This window comes from Pseudorasbora parva, chromosome 13, assembly GCF_024679245.1.
Source record: "Pseudorasbora parva isolate DD20220531a chromosome 13, ASM2467924v1, whole genome shotgun sequence".
NCBI classification, from domain to species: domain Eukaryota; kingdom Metazoa; phylum Chordata; class Actinopteri; order Cypriniformes; family Gobionidae; genus Pseudorasbora; species Pseudorasbora parva.
Genome location: NC_090184.1, coordinates 35,685,850 through 35,703,581, shown reverse-complemented (window position 1 = coordinate 35,703,581; position 17,732 = coordinate 35,685,850). Strand labels below are relative to the sequence as shown.

At 37.2% G+C, this 17,732-nt stretch overlaps 1 protein-coding gene across 9 annotated transcripts in view; it reads right to left on the bottom strand.

The window, feature by feature from the left end:
- The window catches only part of cep350 (centrosomal protein 350), a 44,470-nt gene extending 27,164 nt beyond the window's left edge, over positions 1-17,306 (bottom strand). For 5 of the 9 annotated variants that reach the window (XM_067414152.1, XM_067414160.1, XM_067414158.1 and 2 more), the window contains exons 1-12: positions 17,175-17,306; positions 16,177-16,267; positions 13,378-13,474; positions 13,247-13,293; positions 12,905-13,019; positions 12,179-12,335; positions 10,356-10,906; positions 9,991-10,104; positions 7,566-7,688; positions 2,777-2,893; positions 1,054-1,676; positions 401-525 (exon numbers count right to left, since the gene is read on the bottom strand). In XM_067414152.1, coding sequence (XP_067270253.1) covers positions 401-525; positions 1,054-1,676; positions 2,777-2,893; positions 7,566-7,688; positions 9,991-10,104; positions 10,356-10,906; positions 12,179-12,335; positions 12,905-13,019; positions 13,247-13,293; positions 13,378-13,462 — 2,057 coding nt within the window. In that variant the 5' untranslated portion in view covers positions 13,463-13,474; positions 16,177-16,267; positions 17,175-17,306. The remainder of the gene's footprint in view (positions 1-400; positions 526-1,053; positions 1,677-2,776; positions 2,894-7,565; positions 7,689-9,990; positions 10,105-10,355; positions 10,907-12,178; positions 12,336-12,904; positions 13,020-13,246; positions 13,294-13,377; positions 13,475-16,176; positions 16,268-17,174) is intronic. The other 4 variants (XM_067414159.1, XM_067414161.1, XM_067414157.1 and 1 more) reach the window with 3 other exon arrangements.
- Between the last annotated feature and the right edge of the window lie 426 nt (positions 17,307-17,732).

Sequence of the window (17,732 nt, the reverse complement as noted above, 5' to 3'; positions counted from 1 at the left end):
TTTCTCTCAATTTTTAGGAATGTCCCAGTGTCCAGAAACTTAATATGCAGCCGACACCACCAACTACACACACTTAAAGGTGGCCATAGAAACTGATACAGGCCATCAACAAACACTTCTAGCACTGAGCTGACAGATTAATCTGTTCTTACAGAACTACTTGAAATAAGAGCATGACGTCATTGTAAGGGAATACAAATGACAAAAGGCAAAGCGGATATTTTATTAATCTGTTCAGCGCTTAAAACAGATAAACACCAAAAAAAGGAAGCTCTTGGGAACAACATCTAACAATTTTCAGGGTTTTCTAGCTGGAAAACCAAACAAAACAAAATTACACAGATGATGTAATAGGATGGGATTATGTGTGTGTGTGTGTGTATGTATATGTGTGTTTTACCTAGAGGAAGGAGGCTGCTGTTGCTCCGTAAGGGACAGATCACTGCTGGAGGTGGCACTTTGAGGTCGATCAAGTCTTTTGTTTTCTTTATCAGACTCTCCAGACGGCTGGTATACTGGTCTCGACTGGAATGTTACAACAAAATAGCTTACAATAGTGGCCAATCAATATGGATTTTGCCAATGTCTAGACACCAGGGTGCCCAATGGTCAACATAAACATGATATTTAGTTGAATAGCCCAATACAATGAAAGCAAAAGAGACTTTTACCTAAACTAAAATGACTGAAATTAAATGTTTGGGGGCAGTAAGTCTATTATGATCAGCAAGGCAGTATTTATTTGATTAAAAAAAAAAATTATAAAAAAAAAATAGATATTGTGGAATAATATTACAACTATATAATGGTTGTGCAAAATCATATATATTAAACCAAAATACTTGTTCAAAACTCAAACTCAAAATGTATGTTTACAATTATTAATTGAAACTGACAATATGACTAATAATATATCAAAAACAATATATAATTAATAATACAATATATACAATATATAATATAATAGTATATCATGTTATATCTTATAATATTATCTGCTATGTTCAAAAAGCTGTTTAACTGCAAAAAAATGCTGTACAAAAAAAGGTTTACCTGCTGGCTTATATTTGTTATGTCTGCACCATTGATCTCTCCTCGGAGCTGAGTCTGTTCTAGCAGCAGTTTGGTGTATGTTTCCTGGAGCCGCTTCTTTATTGGAGCTTCAGGTGCGACTGGGCCTTTAGCGGCCCCAGCACGTTGTCTCCTGTAGAGCTCCTGTAGGCGCTTATTCTTGTTTTCTTCCTCCTCTCTCTGAGCCCTCCTCTCTTCCGCTTGCCGTTTTTTCCGTTCTTCCTGCTTTTGAGCAATATACATTCGCACTGCTTCTGCGTCATAGTGCCGCTTCTTCAGCACATGCTGCTCAAGAGGCTCTGCTTTCTTGGTAGTCTTGGCAGGGCTGGCACTGCGGGAAGCTCGGGTCGAGGCCCGAATTCTGGAGCTGGACGCTGCCGCTCTTCTGCTGATGCCCTCCTCCAACTGCAGGTCATCTAGGATGCCACGGATGTCAGCTGAGAGGAGGTCTGTGCTGGGCGACTTTCTTCTATCATCCCCTGCAGATCTGGAGGGTCCAGCTGGCTCATCCGGAAGAACATGATTGCGAGGTCTTTCCACACTGTTGGGCCTTGAACGCCGGCTATGCTCAAGACGTGGATCAGAGCTAGAACGGGGGACAGGGCCTGTAGACAAAAGAGAGATGACGTGAGATTATACACACACATATAACCAGCCATCAAATGTTTGGAATAATTGTGTTTTTGAAAAGGACAATTCTCTTATGCTCACCAGGTCTGCATTTATATAATCAAAAACAGTAAAGACAGTACTGTCAAAGTACCGTTTCAATATACTTTTAAATAAATGTTAAATATCATAAAATGTAATTTATTTGTGTGATGGCAAAGCTGAATTTTCAGTCGTCAGTGTCACATGATTATTCAGAAATCATTTTAACTGATTTGGTGCTCAAGAAATACTAATTTCGTATTGTCAATGTTGGAACCATTTAATGTTTTGTGGAAACCATTTATTTATTCCAAAGAATATTTAATTGAAACTGATTTTTTGTAGCATTAAACATGTCTTTACTGTTACTTTTGATCAATTTTGTGTGTATATATATCTTATATGTCAAATCTGTAGACAATGTAGATTAGATTTGCCAAATGTCAGAAATGCACAGTGCTTAAATACAATAACAATTAAAATGTCGCCAGTTTTAATCAATCTTTGTTTTTTTAAATAGGAATTTATTCTACATGCCCTGTATTTAGATGTCTGAACTGGAAAATCATCCTCTTCAGCAGTTGCTAGCATATAATGTTTAAATCAATACAGCATTGAGCATTTCCGTCTCTGCAGTCCAATAAATCAGTACTGGAATGGCTGTATAAAGTCTGGGCCCAGCCCTGCGTGTATGGAGAAGAATCAGGTCGGCTTGTGCAGTGAGTCAGAAACACCCAGTCGAACCTTATTCATTACGGTCACTGGGTAGCAAAGTTTACCAATGCGGGGAGCCTCTCTGAATCTTTATTTATTAATAGACCTGACACTTGGAGCACTAGCACCTTACAACAATGTGGTATTTAATAACCATTGGCATTAAACTTAAAACACCTCGAGTACATTTGGTTGGGGATCCAAAATATGAAAAGCCAAAAACCAGGTAGCTTGTGACATTATATAGATATTGTAAGTGATTTGGTTTGTGATTTGGCTGAGCTCTAAACTGTCGGCATGGTGACAGGAGCAGAGCCTGGCAGATATCTCATCCACTCACCTGTTCTCATCCGTGTCTCTGAGGACTGCGCTCGGGGCTCTCTGTGTAACCGTGGCGGCGGCCCTAACATCATCTTCACCAGCTTTTGCCCATCTCGCCATGATGACGTGCTGATTGCTACGGAGACAGGTTAAGCAGATGCCTTGAGACTACAGTTGTTAAAATAATTAATTTGTACCTTTTTTAAACAGGTGTGATTAAGGCAGAGAGGAAAGTATGACAAAATTAACTACTAATAAAGAGATAGAATGGCTGTGCTGAGTCACATTCACAGATATTTAATTAAAACAAACCTCCTGGTAAAAATGATCTTTCTCTAGAGAAAAAAAACCCCACTCGCATTTAATGTAACACAGATAGCAATTTGACAGCATTTACTTTAATAAATGAGTCTGGTCTTATTGTACATGATTCATCTGTACATGGTATCATAAAGAATACAAATGGTATCGAGATAAAATATTTAATATGTCTCAGACTCTAAAACAGGGCTTCTATGTTGACGTAACCAATGCCAATATTTCACAATTCATTCAAATCCAGGAGAATAAATCAAAATACCACCTTATATTATTCAAAATATAATTTAATTTTGAATCCTGCCATTTCAGAATTGTACCAAATACAGTTTAGAAAAAGCCAAATATAACTGCTGACGAAAAATGACTGCATGCTTTAAATTCCCTAAATTACAGTTATCATAATTCATACAAAAATTAGAGCATGCATAATTTATTGCCATTGCATAAATTGATGCCCCATCGGCCTGTGAAGAAATGATGCAAAAGGACTTCAACTCCTGCAAGGACTTCAGATGACGCAAACTCTGAACCAACACGCACCAATGCTATATATCCTAATTATTTGTTAACATGTATTCATCACTTAAATGAGCTCATTCTTTCTGCCTTAAATTAATACATTACATTGTTTAAATTTGTACGATTTGTAGGTGTACATTTCTGAAATACATTACTGGGACACCATCTCTGATAACAGATCACGAAATTGTAATTTATCTAAATTGTAATTTAACTGTTCTCATCAAACTGTTTTCTTGAAAGTAGGTGCACTAAAAGTGAAAACCGACAGCTTACGCTAATGTCTGCATGCAGCCCCACTTGCTGCAATGTTGAGAATTCAATGTGTACTTGAATTTTGTTTGGCATTGCAGTCCAAAACATTTCAGAATGCAACACATTAAATCTAGCTTGTATAATTAGAAGCACGCACTCTGGGTCGTGTTAAACTGAAGTTGGGCGCACACCAAGGTTATTTTCGTAAACGAAAACTGAAACTAAGACTAAAACTATTGGTCAAAAAACATTTTCGTAAACTGAAATAAAATTTTAAAATCTGAATAAATAAAAAACTAAAACTAAACGAAACTAACTACTCTTACTAAAAAACTAATTGAAATAAAATAATAATTAGCAAAAATAAATATTCGTTTTCGTTGTTAATAAGCTCTCTTTAATGTGGTGGAAAATCTGACTGTGGCGGTTGAGGGAGTGTCTATTGCGCTACTGCGCGTGAAGCGATCTGAGGAGGAGATTAACCGCTGTCCTGTGACGGACGCGTGCAGACAGGCAACACATCGCCAGTCCTAAACGGGAGTTCACAAAGAATCATTGCGTCCGTGGCAGTGAAATGGGAAATAACACAAGGTAATGAGATGCACGTTGAACTTCTTTTAAGCTCACTGTTTTAGAATGCCGTTTCTTACGTGACGAGAGACGCAGGCGCAAAAGTCAGCAACTATATTAGCAAATAACGTTACTAGCCTACTGTGCGTTTGAGATTTCATGTTTGCATAATATTGACAGACTCAAAGGTGTTATCATAATCATTTACTACTAATAATATTATTATCTGTGTGGAGACATTTCCCCACAAAGTAGGGAATGCCAGGACACACACACACACACACACACACACACACACACACACACACACACACACACACACACACACACACACAGGTTTGTTTCACTATATAAGTGAGGACATTGCATGGACTTTTTTATATCAGGTTAATGATATTTTATATCCCCTAACTCAATTCCTATCCCTAAACCTACCCATCCCAAGAACGTGCAAAACAATAGATTTAAATAAAAACATGTTTTGGCCGATTTATAAGCCTTTTTAACTAGTGAGGACCAGTCAAATGACCTTACTAGTCAGTTATCATAATATTTTACTAGATAAGTGAGGACATTGGTCCCCTTTACAATTATAGTACAACAAACACACACACACACACACACACACACACACACACACGCACGCACACACACATGTCTGGTGCGCTATCTTTGTGGGGACTTGCCATATAGACGGTTTTTATACCAAACAAACCATATATTCTATCCCCCTACACTGCCCCTGCCCCTAAACCTACCCATCACAGGAAACTTTCTACATTTTTACATTTTCAAAAGAACTCATTTTGTATGATTTATAAGCTTTTGTACCCATGGGGACCTCAATTTAGGTCCCCACGGTGACACGAGTCCCCATGAGTCTGTGTGCATTCAGTTTGAAGTCCTCACCAGGCTAGAAAAACATGTACACACACACACACAAACACACACACACACACACACACACACACACACACACACACACACACAGAGCAAAACAGTGTGTAGACACTGCTAGCCTACATTGTACTACTGAAGAAATTAAAATAAGCTTTTAATTGTTTAACAATATTTCATCTGTTATGAGTGAGTTTGTCTGGAATTTATAATTTTTACTTTTATATTTTACGTTGCATCTATTTTGTTCTTTAAGATAGATCCTGTATAGGTCATAGTTTGCCTCAAGCTTTTTTGCTCAAAGGTGAAGACCCAACTTTACTGCATGTTTTGTAAGACCTTCCTGGGTTTAAACAATAATGCTCGTTTATCAAGTTATTTCACTTAAGGATGTTTAGTAAGATTAAACTCTAATCTGTTAATTAAACTTTGCTGAAATTAAAAACCTTGATTTGGTCTCTACACTTCATTATGGTAACTCTGCTAAACTATAATTACTAAAACTAAAACTGAAACTAAATAAATAAAAACTTAATAGAAATGTATTTGCAAAATAAAAACTAAACTAAAACTAGCAAAACCATTTGTAAAACTAACTAAAACTAAACTGAAATTTGTAGCAAAATTGAAAACGATAATAAAATAAAAACTAATTTAAAAAAGCAAAACTATAATAACCTTGGCGCACACGTGTTTTTTGCTGTCGTACGAGCTTGCATGCAATTTCTTTCTCTCTGGAGAAAATGGCATGGAAAATGTTGATGCTCGTATGGTTGCGGCTCACACTGCAAGATGAATTACGAGACGAGCATGTTACGAGCACCTCCTGATCATTTTCAAACATTAAAAAATTTGGGGAGACTGCTCAATTTCGACCAGCGTACAGGCTGTCCCCTATTGCCAAATCATACACAACCACATCACATAGGCTAGATCTATGAATATAATAATATCTCAGTGGCTCCACCCTATATGCTATGGAAGCTTGTTTCCGCCGCAGAATAAAACATTTTTAAAGATAATTGCAACTTTTAATTTCGCAATTGTCAGATGTAAAGTTGCAAGTTTCGCAATTCTGACTTTTTTTCTATCCATTGCAAGTGTATATCATGCAATTCTGACTTTATAACTCACAAATCTCAGAATTGTGAAATATAAACTTGCAATTGCGAGTTATAAAGTCCAATTCTGAGGGGGAAAAATGACTTTTTTTCTCAGAATTGTGAGTTTATTCTGAATTTCTAACATCCAAATGCAACTTTACATCACGCAACTGTGACAAAAAAAAAGTCTGAATTATGAATTAAAAAGTCACAATTACCTTTTTATTGATTTATTCTGTGGTGAAAACAAGCTTCCGAAGCATGCACATACACTGACACACAAATACACACTAGTTGTTTTTGTTGAAAGGAATGGCTGTGCTGTTCTCTGCTTTTCATTAAATCATTAGCACACTCGTCATTTTATCTTTTTTCTATTCAACGCTTTAGCAGCAACATTATAAGTCCAATCTCTGTGCTTAGCATGAAAGCTCATGTGACTGCCGCCAGTTTACCACACAGTACAGTTGTGCCTTGTCACGATTACCAGGTTAACTGACTGGTAACGTGCAATTGCTCCCGACCTCACCAGTGTCCAAACTTGCCCAGCGTACGTCTGCTTTGAGAGAGACACTGTGAGAAGAATTAACAGACTTCAGAAAGCTATTTCTGACGTTAGGGGTGCACAGGGTAAACTAGTAGAGGGGCCGAAGGAGGAGTCAATTTTCACTTTTCTATCCTGTCAGACAAGAGTGACACCTCTCCAGCTGTCAGCGAGGCCATAACGGCTTTATGCTGGGACGCGCCAAGTATTTCTGCGTCACAGCACAGCAATCCTGTTAATCTGCATGCTACACATTCTAGAAATTTCTGTGGGGATAAGAGACTTAGCTTGTGCTTTACAGACAGACACTTACACATGCCTGTTTCCAAGAAAGCCCCGCAGAGAACAGGGCACAGTGAAGCTGACAGGTCAAGAGAGGCTCACACAGGGATGCCAGCAAAGTTTGCGGCCATGCATGCATGTTGAGTGGAACATTTGCACATTTTCAGTGCAGATTGTGATCTTCATATGCAAAACTACAAGTAAGCACTATTATATGTGCATTCAGATGCTGAATTTCAATATCATTTGCTTCAATATGCTACAGTTGTTTGCTTGAGAGACACACAGATTGTAAGAAAGTAAAAGAGAATTCAGACCTGGTTTAACGTTTGAGTCTGGTGCAGAGGAAGATCTGTGTACTTTCCTAACAGGCTTAGATGGCTTCTTCTCTTTTACCCTCACTCGCTCTCCAGGCCTCTGCTTTGGCTTTGTGCTCTCTGCTGTGAAAGACAGTTCATCATTGTTTATCAGGGTTATTAAAGTTAACTAAAACTATTGACAACATGCTAACTGAAATGAAGCTGAAATTAAATTAAAAAAAAAATAGAAGAAACATATTAGAAAGTTAAAGAATACAATAAAATAAAAATGGTGCCTTGCCAACAAAGTGAAAAAAGTTTAAGTTGAAGCACTAAAACCACTAACTGGAAATAAATAAAACCTAAATAGTAACATATATATATATTAAAAGAAAAAAAAGCAAGAAATGAAAAAAGGACATAGAAAAAAAAAAAAAAAAGCTAAAATTAAAAAGCCAATTTAAAATATTAATACAACTACACTAGTTTAAATAATACTGCTAATTACACTACACTTACACCCATGCAATTACTACCTACTGATCTATAATAGAAAATATACAATGATCAAGCATAACATTACAACCTAATATTGCGTTGGACCCCTTTTTGCTGCCAAAACAACCCTGATCTGTCAAGTGCATCCTGGTGCCATGTGTTCCCCAGGTAAAAGATGCACATGCATCCGGCCATCCATGTGATTTAAAAGAAAATGTGATTCATCAGACCAGGCCACCTTCTTCCATTGCGCCATGGTCCAGTTCTGATGCTCCCATGCCCACTGTTGGCACTTTCGGTTAGCCTAGAAATCTAGACGCACCCTAGCGGCAGCAAATTTAATCTGCCCGCGAGTGTCGTCTAGCAACTCTCAATACCCTTCTGAGCTGTATTCCCCTAACTCTTGCCGGGCCAATCACATCGTGTATAGAGTCGGTGGGCGGGGCCATAATGACGACGGCTGAGTTGAGTTTGTGTGCTTCTAGTAAACCCAGAAACTGGCGAACAGCGGCCTTTCGAATCAGCTCTGACCACGACTCTGGAAGACTTGGAGTTAAGCTTTTCTCTGAGAAAAGGACAAAGAACGGCACTGAAGTCATTCTTAAGAAGGGAAGATGTGTTCGGAGTTTAGCCGACCGAATACGGTGAATGTTTAATCTGTCAACGAGCTCTGTTTCACCTTCGTTGCTCTGGTTGGTGTAGCGCTATCCTATCGCGTGCAGAGGGAGTTTGAAAGACAACCGTTTATCCCGCCCCTCAGATTGAGCCCTGTCTATGGTGAGTTTCCAGACCAAACATCTAGATGTGGGTCTGGCTTGTCAGGCTAACTTTCGGTGGTTCTAATAGGTGCCGTGGTGAAGAGACAATCTGTGTTATTTATTTCCCCTGTCATAATGTTATGCATGACCGGTCTAGATAAGTGATATCACAATTGCTCACATTTACACAACTATTCAGTATTGAGCCATTTGTCCCCTAAAGTGGGGACTAAAAAAATAACATTAATATCAAACTGATATAAATTGACTTTCAACTGTTTCGCTAAAAAATGTTTTCATTATTTTCACGTCCTGTATAAGAACATTAAGATGGATGTTTGATTCATTCCCATAAATAAGTTAAAACTGCATGTTTACAAGTCAATACAAAACAGAGGGAGGATAACTGACCTAAAAAATTCTAAAACCTAAATTCCCTTTTTTGTGATATAATATTTTTTTATATAAATTGTTTTTTTACCATATAGCTTCTTTAAAGAGAGTAACTCAAATATATTGCATGCCAACAGGGAATGAGCTGCATTGTTATGCATACTATAATGAGCTTGTTCCATAATGCTATTTTAAGGAATTGTGGAGCAACCTAATGCAATCCTTCCAAATAACCTTGAAGAAAACTGCTAAGAACAGTCAGGGCTGACATGAAAACTTGTAACTATGGCTATGGCAGTATGCCTGGAAACTCTGAGCCAATTAGGAGCATGCAAGTCAGCATCTAAAAGCGGTTTGGATTAAACATGCTTTTTGACCATAGAAACACGTGAATTTTGAGAGTTGTTTCAGATGCATTCAGTAGCAGTTAAAATTATGTTGTCCTAATTCCTGTTCAAGCTTCCTGAATCAGAGGGCTTGCAATGAGCAGTGAAACACATTTAAGTTCAGTCACATCAAATGGATGAACATTTTAATTGCAAATAAATAAATAAATGCCCCCCCATTCACTACACTGCTATTAGGCTGAAATAACGAGGACGACTCAAATCAAAAAACATAATTATAGCACGAGTGGTTAAGATGAGCTGTTTATGATAAAGATACTGTAACATTTTTTGGGTACCTTAATTATACCACTTTGCTTTAAAAGCATTTGCAAGACTTTCCAGCAAGGTTCCATTTGTTAACATTAGTTACATGAAATATAATAAAACTGGAACACGTATGTATACCTGTGAGCTGTTGAGTCAGGTCTTTGTATATCTCCCTGCTTAAGTTCTGGAAGTCGTCCTCTGCCCACACTTTTCCATCAGGTGTGCGAATCTTAGTCTCAATGGTGTTGAAGCCTAGAAATTGAGAAAACACAGAAGTGAGCCTCTTCTCCCTCAACAAGCTCATAAAACATTCAGCTGATGCTTTTATCCTGTGTATCCTAGAAAACACCTATTACTGGGACTGTACTCCTGAAGCAACCTGAGGTTAAGTTCCTTGCTCAAGGGCACAATGGTGATAGCCCTTAAGGGATCTGAACTTACTAACACCCACTACCTCTAGTCCAACAAAAGTGAGTTCTCTTTTCTCTCTGGAGTCAGCTTACCTTTATAAATAGGTGCAGGAGGGGCTGGGGCCACTTTCCGAACTTTAGCAGTAGGTATTGTGGTACTGTGCGCTGCTGCCTCAATACCCACAGGTTGCTCCAGGTATCCCAGCAGCTTGTTTCTGTCCTCCGTCTCTTCCAGATGTTCCCTCTGTCGGCGGATCCTCTCTTTCAGCTTCTCCAGCTTTTCATCAGGTTGCCGTCGTCGCAGGTTCTCCAACCGTTGTGATGATGCAATTGAACCCGGGCTGGACCTCAGGGATGTCTCGGCCTGTATGTGTGTTCTGGGCTTGACTTCGGGCCCTAGCGTTGCTTGGTCGGGCTGAAGAATGGCGTTGAGAGCAGACAGATCATTGAGGTAGTGTACAGATGTGCTGTCTACAGCAGAGGAGCATGGGCTGTCCAGGTCTGCAGTCTGCATGTCTCGGGTGTCACGCTGATAGACCAACTGGCTTAAAGCAAAGTCAGGCTGAGTAATGCCCACCTCTGTCGGTAATGAATGCGGTTCTGGTTCAGAGTGGGTCTGGGACATTGGCAGCGGAGATGCTTCCCTATAAAAGAAAGACAATTCAGTTTAAACTGAAATCACGAGAAGATTTTCTGTAAGTGATGTATAGAACAATCTCAACTGGCAAGAGAAAAAGCAGGCCAGTAAATGGAAGTATCAACTACATATGTGCTTAAGTAATAAGAGCAGAAATGGTGGTTCCTAGTTAAAACGTCTTTTTTGAGAGGATTAAATAGAAAACTAACCTACAGACACAAAACTTGCCCTCATTGACCTCTGCATACACCATAGTCTTCTCTCTGAACTTTATTCCTTATACATTTGAACAATCACTCAGAAATGCTGTTAGCAAATAATGAAACAATTACAGGAAAAAAAATGATATTTCATATTTTTAATATTATAAAAAAAACAAAATATTATAAAATTAATATATTCTTGAACATTTTTTCAAAATTAACGCTGAAGTGTGTCATTTCCCCCCCCATACTAAACTACTTCTATGGACACTTTTCACACTTTCACAAAAATTCAGAAACTGAAGTCATCATAGTTGTGTAAACTTCTATAGTGTGGAAATGGAGATGGAAAAGAAACAAAAAATACAAGAGAGAAACAATTCAGAGGAGAGAAAGATTTCAAATTTGCTGTTACTCCCTCAACTGTGCAGTAGCATTAATTTGTTATATTACTTTGGGATGAAATGGAAATTAAATCCAGTCACTGCTGGAGAGGGTTCAAATACGTGAAGATGCTGGAAACCTGAATAGTTTGCAGAACCTGGAGGATTTTTCCGAAGAACATTGGGCAGTTTAACTGCTCAGAATAAACAAAGGACTCAAAAACAACCATCAAAAAAAAAAAAAAAAAAAAAGCAGCCGTGGATCATCCAGGTCGTGACACACAGTTCTGAGGTTCATAAACTTTTGAACAGGTCATTTTTAATAAATTCAGCTATTTTTGGTCTTGTGGACTATATTGTAAAAAATATGTCAAATATCTTATTCAGGACAGCACTAAATAAAAAATAATGCATTTTGTATGATCTCATTTTATTCACAATTTCTGCAGGGGGTTAATATTTCTTGCAACTATAGATTATATACTTAAATAATTGTATACATAAAAAATATTTAAAAAAATAAATAAATTACTAGATTTCCGACGTTGATAACTGGAGAAATGCATCACAGACTGTCTGTGAAAAGGATCCATTCCAGCGGCAGCCAATTTATAACATAAAAAAAAAAATTGTAAGTTCTGTTTGCGTTTACACACTTCAGCTTTAACAAGTGAATTACTTTGCAGCTTTTACCTGAATGAAGCGAGTGGTTCTCTGAACTCCACGCCGCTGGGTTTCCTGGCATTACTGTCCAGAGTGCTGTTCCTCAAGGGACTGCGGGAACTTTTGTCTGGACTGCGTCGACTCCGTGTTCTGGATTTGGACCCACTTTCCTCTGCATGATGACCATCTGTAGTAAATACATAGAAGGCTAAATATGTACAGTATATACATTATATCAATTTGTATTTGAGATATATATATATATATATATATATATATATATATATATATATATATATATATAATATTATTATTAACAAAAAAATAAAATAATAAATGCCACGTAAGTTTTTACGTCATCTTCATAAGTTATGCTCAAAAAACAAACATGACTACTGTAGTCTGATTCACACATGACTCACGAGAGTCAATTCTTTTGATGAATCACTCAAAACTCACGGAGCTGCTACTAAATTAACATATGACTCACTGAATTCCAAGCCTTTACTTTGTCATATATATTACTCGAAATAATTCAAGAACAGTGTTCTAAATGTTCACATATATTCATTAACCAATTCAACTCTGTGCACTACCTGTGGTGCATATATATATATATATATATATATATATATATATATATATATATATATATATATATATATAAAACATGACATTAAAAACACTTAACTAAGGGATGTATAATATTCTCTAGTGGATTGCCTGTATGTGTTACAGAGGCTGTGTTTGTCTCACCTCTGCGGCTTATTTTCCGACCGCCACTCACAGATGCTTTCTTTGTGTCAAGCACTGAGTCCAGAAGCACTCCAGTGCCTGGTGCTGCCTCCAGACGATTCTCAATGTGTCGCAACTGAGACAAGACCACAATTAGCCATTGAGCCAACAGATCTCTTCACTCATGGGGATAATTCTATATATAGTAAATCTATAGAGTACATCTCTGAACCTTACTTTTCTTTATGAGCAGCTACTTATAATTGCAATGAATCACAAATGACAAAGTCTATGCAACAAAAGGTATCCATTTTGGCATCATAAGTAGGCCAGAACCTAAAACACGGGTTAAGAAATACTCACGGCAGCTTTGGTCTGATTTAGACTATTCCAGGCTTGAGATATCTCTGCTGAGAAATAAATATTAACATAATTAATCAAGCAAACATGCTTATGATAATGTTCAAAGTATAGAGCGACACAGTTGGACAAACCTCTCCTGTTGTCTTGCCCAGCAAGGGCAGGCTGGGAAGGGACAGAGGCTGGCGGCCCCGCCTCACTTCGCAAGCGACTCCACATCGCTATGCCAACCTAAGAGGAAAGGGGAAAAACAGGCAAACAATGTGAGAGAAGCAATTATCTTGTCAACATCTGCTGTCAAACAATGATTTCTTTGGCAATGGCTTATTGTTTAGATTTTCACCTGAAGTGGTACTAAAACACATGACTTCATTCACAGTACTTTTTGTGACAAAGGAGGCTTTCAATTTGGCCAAACCACAAGCAATTGATTGTTACAACATATTGATCAAAGCATATCACTTTTAGTTTTTAATGTCTCACCCAGCCTCAGTTGTTTCATCAAAACACGGGTTAAAGCAATGGTGTACAATTTGTTAGATTGCCTGAAGCACAGGCATATGACGGTCTCAAAGATTTTCAAGTCATCTGAATCACCCGCTTTCCCTCTAAGCACTACCCTCATAACACGGTGTCCCTGTCCTTGAAGGTCCCCAGAGCAAACAGATCCAATGGTCTATTCTAGAGTTTTAAAAAAAAATGTGCGCATACCATCTAAAGCACCGTGACAAACACAGAAAGGATTCCAAAGGGGCTGAAATCACTCCCTCTGCTCAGAACCTTGAATTATACAGCATTAAAAAAGCATACATAAGACATATCTCAGAGGCCTACATGCATATTTCATTGAGTGAATTTCAGACACATGCTGGAAAACAGAGGTGAAGAGTCATTTAAACACGCTCTACCACTTCTCTAACAGCAATGAATGAGGTAACGGAGATACCAAATGTGTCTGGAATGAGGAAAACAACATAACTTTAGTCAGCACGAAATTCTGAATTAAAATAGACCTTATTGTGAACCATTCTTCTGTGCAAACACTACATTTGAATTTGTCTTTAAAATATCATAACTGGACCTTTCAGTGAAAACCAGTCTTCTCTATGGTGATGTGTGCAGGACTTCTCCAATCATTTAGTCTACTAAAACCCCACCACTGCAAGTTTGTGTTCATCATACGCCTTAAATGCCAAAAATCAACACATAAAACCAAGTCTCAGCATAACATTGTCTTTTTGCCAATGGGATGTGCATAGTATGCAAGAAAAGATCTGTCGCTACTACTATATCACAGAATACAAAAGTATCCTTTATTTAAACCAGTGTTAAGCTTGTTTATTTTTTTAAATACCCATAAAGTTTCAATTCTGAAAGCCCATCACCTTAAGTTCTACACATCTCAGCATACTATTGGTTGCATGTTTGTTAAAGTCTTAATAAAACAGAAGTAGCAATAAGTCTTCTTTCACATAGTTATTACACATCCTAGTGAAACAGAACAATTTTCTTATTTTTTTGATAAGAAAAAGGCAGGGTTTAATCAGACTAGATAATAATGAAGAAGTCCAAAACATGTTTCAATGGGGATTGTGTTAAAAATTCAGATTACAAATTAATAGCTCAAGTGTTCATTTGAGAGGGGGGAAAACAAACAAATATATGCACAGATTATTAATTTACAATATCAATAACAAGATCAAGAATATGCATTTGGAAAATAAATAAATAAATAAATAAATAAATAAATAAATAGGTCCTTTTCATTTCATGCTGACTTTAAATATTTTTGGCTAATCTCATGCTTTGGTTACCAATAAGAAATACTTTCAGAATTGTTTAAAGCAAGAGTTTACCCAAAAATGGTGCCATAATTTACTCAACGTTTTACTCAATGTTGTTACAAATCTGACTTTTTAAATTATTATTTTTATTTTAAATCGAGTGGAAAAAGTCAAAGAATTGAAACATGAGGGAGATGTTAGACAGAACATTATTAGCGGACAGGCTCAGTCCCCATTTTACTTCAGTGGTATTTTTTCCATAAAATGAAAATGACATGTAACTGATAATGCCTAAAATCTCCTGTTGTGTTCAAAGTAAAAATGGCAGCCATACGTGTTTGGCACAACACTGAGGAAATAGAACTTTTCTTTTCCAAAAAAAACAGAATTCATCATGAAGAAAAATTGATTAAAGATTGTGTGGATCTGCTCGTAATGAAAAAGCAGCCAAGTGATTAGGACTGTGTAATGACACGCTCCCTACTGTCACATGCAAAGCTAAATGCACAATTAAACCATTTTCCAATTATAAAGAAACAATTGTGCATGTGTGAGGTTGCCAGGGACTCTAATAAAAAAATGAGACCACTTGAAACACTCACCTGTTAAAGAGATTTAGATTAAGAACAAATAGAACAAGTACATGAACAACATGCTTTGGACTGGAAATACTGAAAGAAACAACATGATCTGATTCCTTTTGAACTAATCAACACTTGTTAAAATTAACAAAATAAGCACTACAAAAGAATCAAAGCTTTACTCCACTCAAAGTCCAACTGCCAAGAAAAGCACAAAATACCCTTTGATTTACAGATAAAAGACCCAACCTCTCTCATTCATTTCCTCTCTATTCAGCTACTCGTAAAAATAATACACTGAAAATGTAAAATAAAAACACAAATACAAGACAAAGAATATTTTCTTCCAGGTTCAATTTCATATCACAATTTGGGAATTGAACCTTATCTTGAAACCTTATCTAACCTTGTGTGCACAGCACTCGGCAGTTATCTGATTATAGTTTTTGCTCATAGTTACTTTAAACAAATGATAAATAAAAATAATTTAGAAAATTAAAGATAAAAATGGACGTTACACCTTCATCGTGAAGGCTTCCTGCATAACATGTATTGGACTAGGACTCACTTTCCAGCAGCTTTATTCAGAGAGACATAAGTCCACCTTGTCTTCTGGACTGCTGGACACATCGGAGAGCTGGTGATTCTGTCACCTCTACCTGCACCCAGACCCAGTGGGAAAAAAAGGTTATTTGAAAGGGAAGGCTCAAAGTCTTGAGTTATGAAACTACAGTTCATAAATCATTATATAAATCTAACTGACAACACTCATATTTTGTTCACAGCTGTAGTTAGATGCTGTAATCAACACAACTAATTACTGAAATTGATTGCCCTCCCAATAACTACTGATGAGCACTTCTAGTCTGAATTAAAAAGAAAGGGAAACAACATGACAGATCTGCAGCATCAGCTGAGAGATCAGCTGACATCGCATACAAAAGCAGGATAAAACCTCAAGCGGAAGATTCTAAAGAATTTCCAAAGTATCCGATCGCATAACGTTACTCTAAATTGCTAAAGCTAAGCTAACAAAAAACCAACATAAGCAACTTAAGTAACGTTGGACAAAAGAGAAAAAAAGAAGAACAAATTACAGCTGAAGAGTAACATAAGCCTTACACAGACGTTTAAATTAATACGGAATCAGACCTACATTGCTCTAGCAACCAAAGAAAATAAATGTATATATACGAGTCAAGACATTCGTATGATTTACTGGTATATAAACAAATAACGTTACAGTTTACGTAACGTTACGTTAAAAGTGTCAATCACACAAATACAACTTCATGTGAAATACCTTACCGAGACGAAATCCAACAGCGAACTAAATCAACCAACTAGACGTCTGCTTGAAACAATAATTATGTATCTCAGAGAGTTTCGCGATATTAAAACACAAATTTTAGCCTATGTTTTTAAATAATCTGACGAAAGTTATTGCTAACAGCTGCTGCTAACCGGCTAAACCATAAAAGCTCGCCAACAAACTTTTTTGCGTTTCTGGTATCATGTTGTCTTTCGTTAAGCGTTCAGGTCCGAGTGTGATTGGTCAAGACTTACCTAAAAGTTTATTGTACCTGCTACCCGCCTTTCGGTGTATGTTTCCCGGCTTTAATGATAAGTTAGGACGGCCGTTGGCTAGATTTGACGGTCCGCCATTATCCAAACAACTGTTCCAGGAAGTTCACGTCTGAGTGAAACTCGCGATACTTCCGTAAAGAACGTGCGTTTATTTCTTGGTCGTGTTTGACATCTAGCGTTCAGCTAATGGAATTACAACTAAAAATGTTTTTACTTTGATCCCTGTGACCTATGCCTGTGACATGGCAAGCCTTTGTTACATTCATAATAATCACCCGTTATGAGTTCAGCAAGGTCAACATTGGCCCTGACATGTCATCTGTCACATAAACATTAAAGAAATTGTTTATAACAATAAATAATAATAATCTCTACTCTGTTGCTTGCTCTTATATGTTTGGAGTCTGAACAGTGATGTTGATTGTTGTTATTAGGCCTACGAGTTGTTGAGGTATTAAACAGTAAATTCAATGACAGAATGGGAGTATATATATAGGCTACATATATGTTGTTATTAGGCCTATTATTATTGATTGT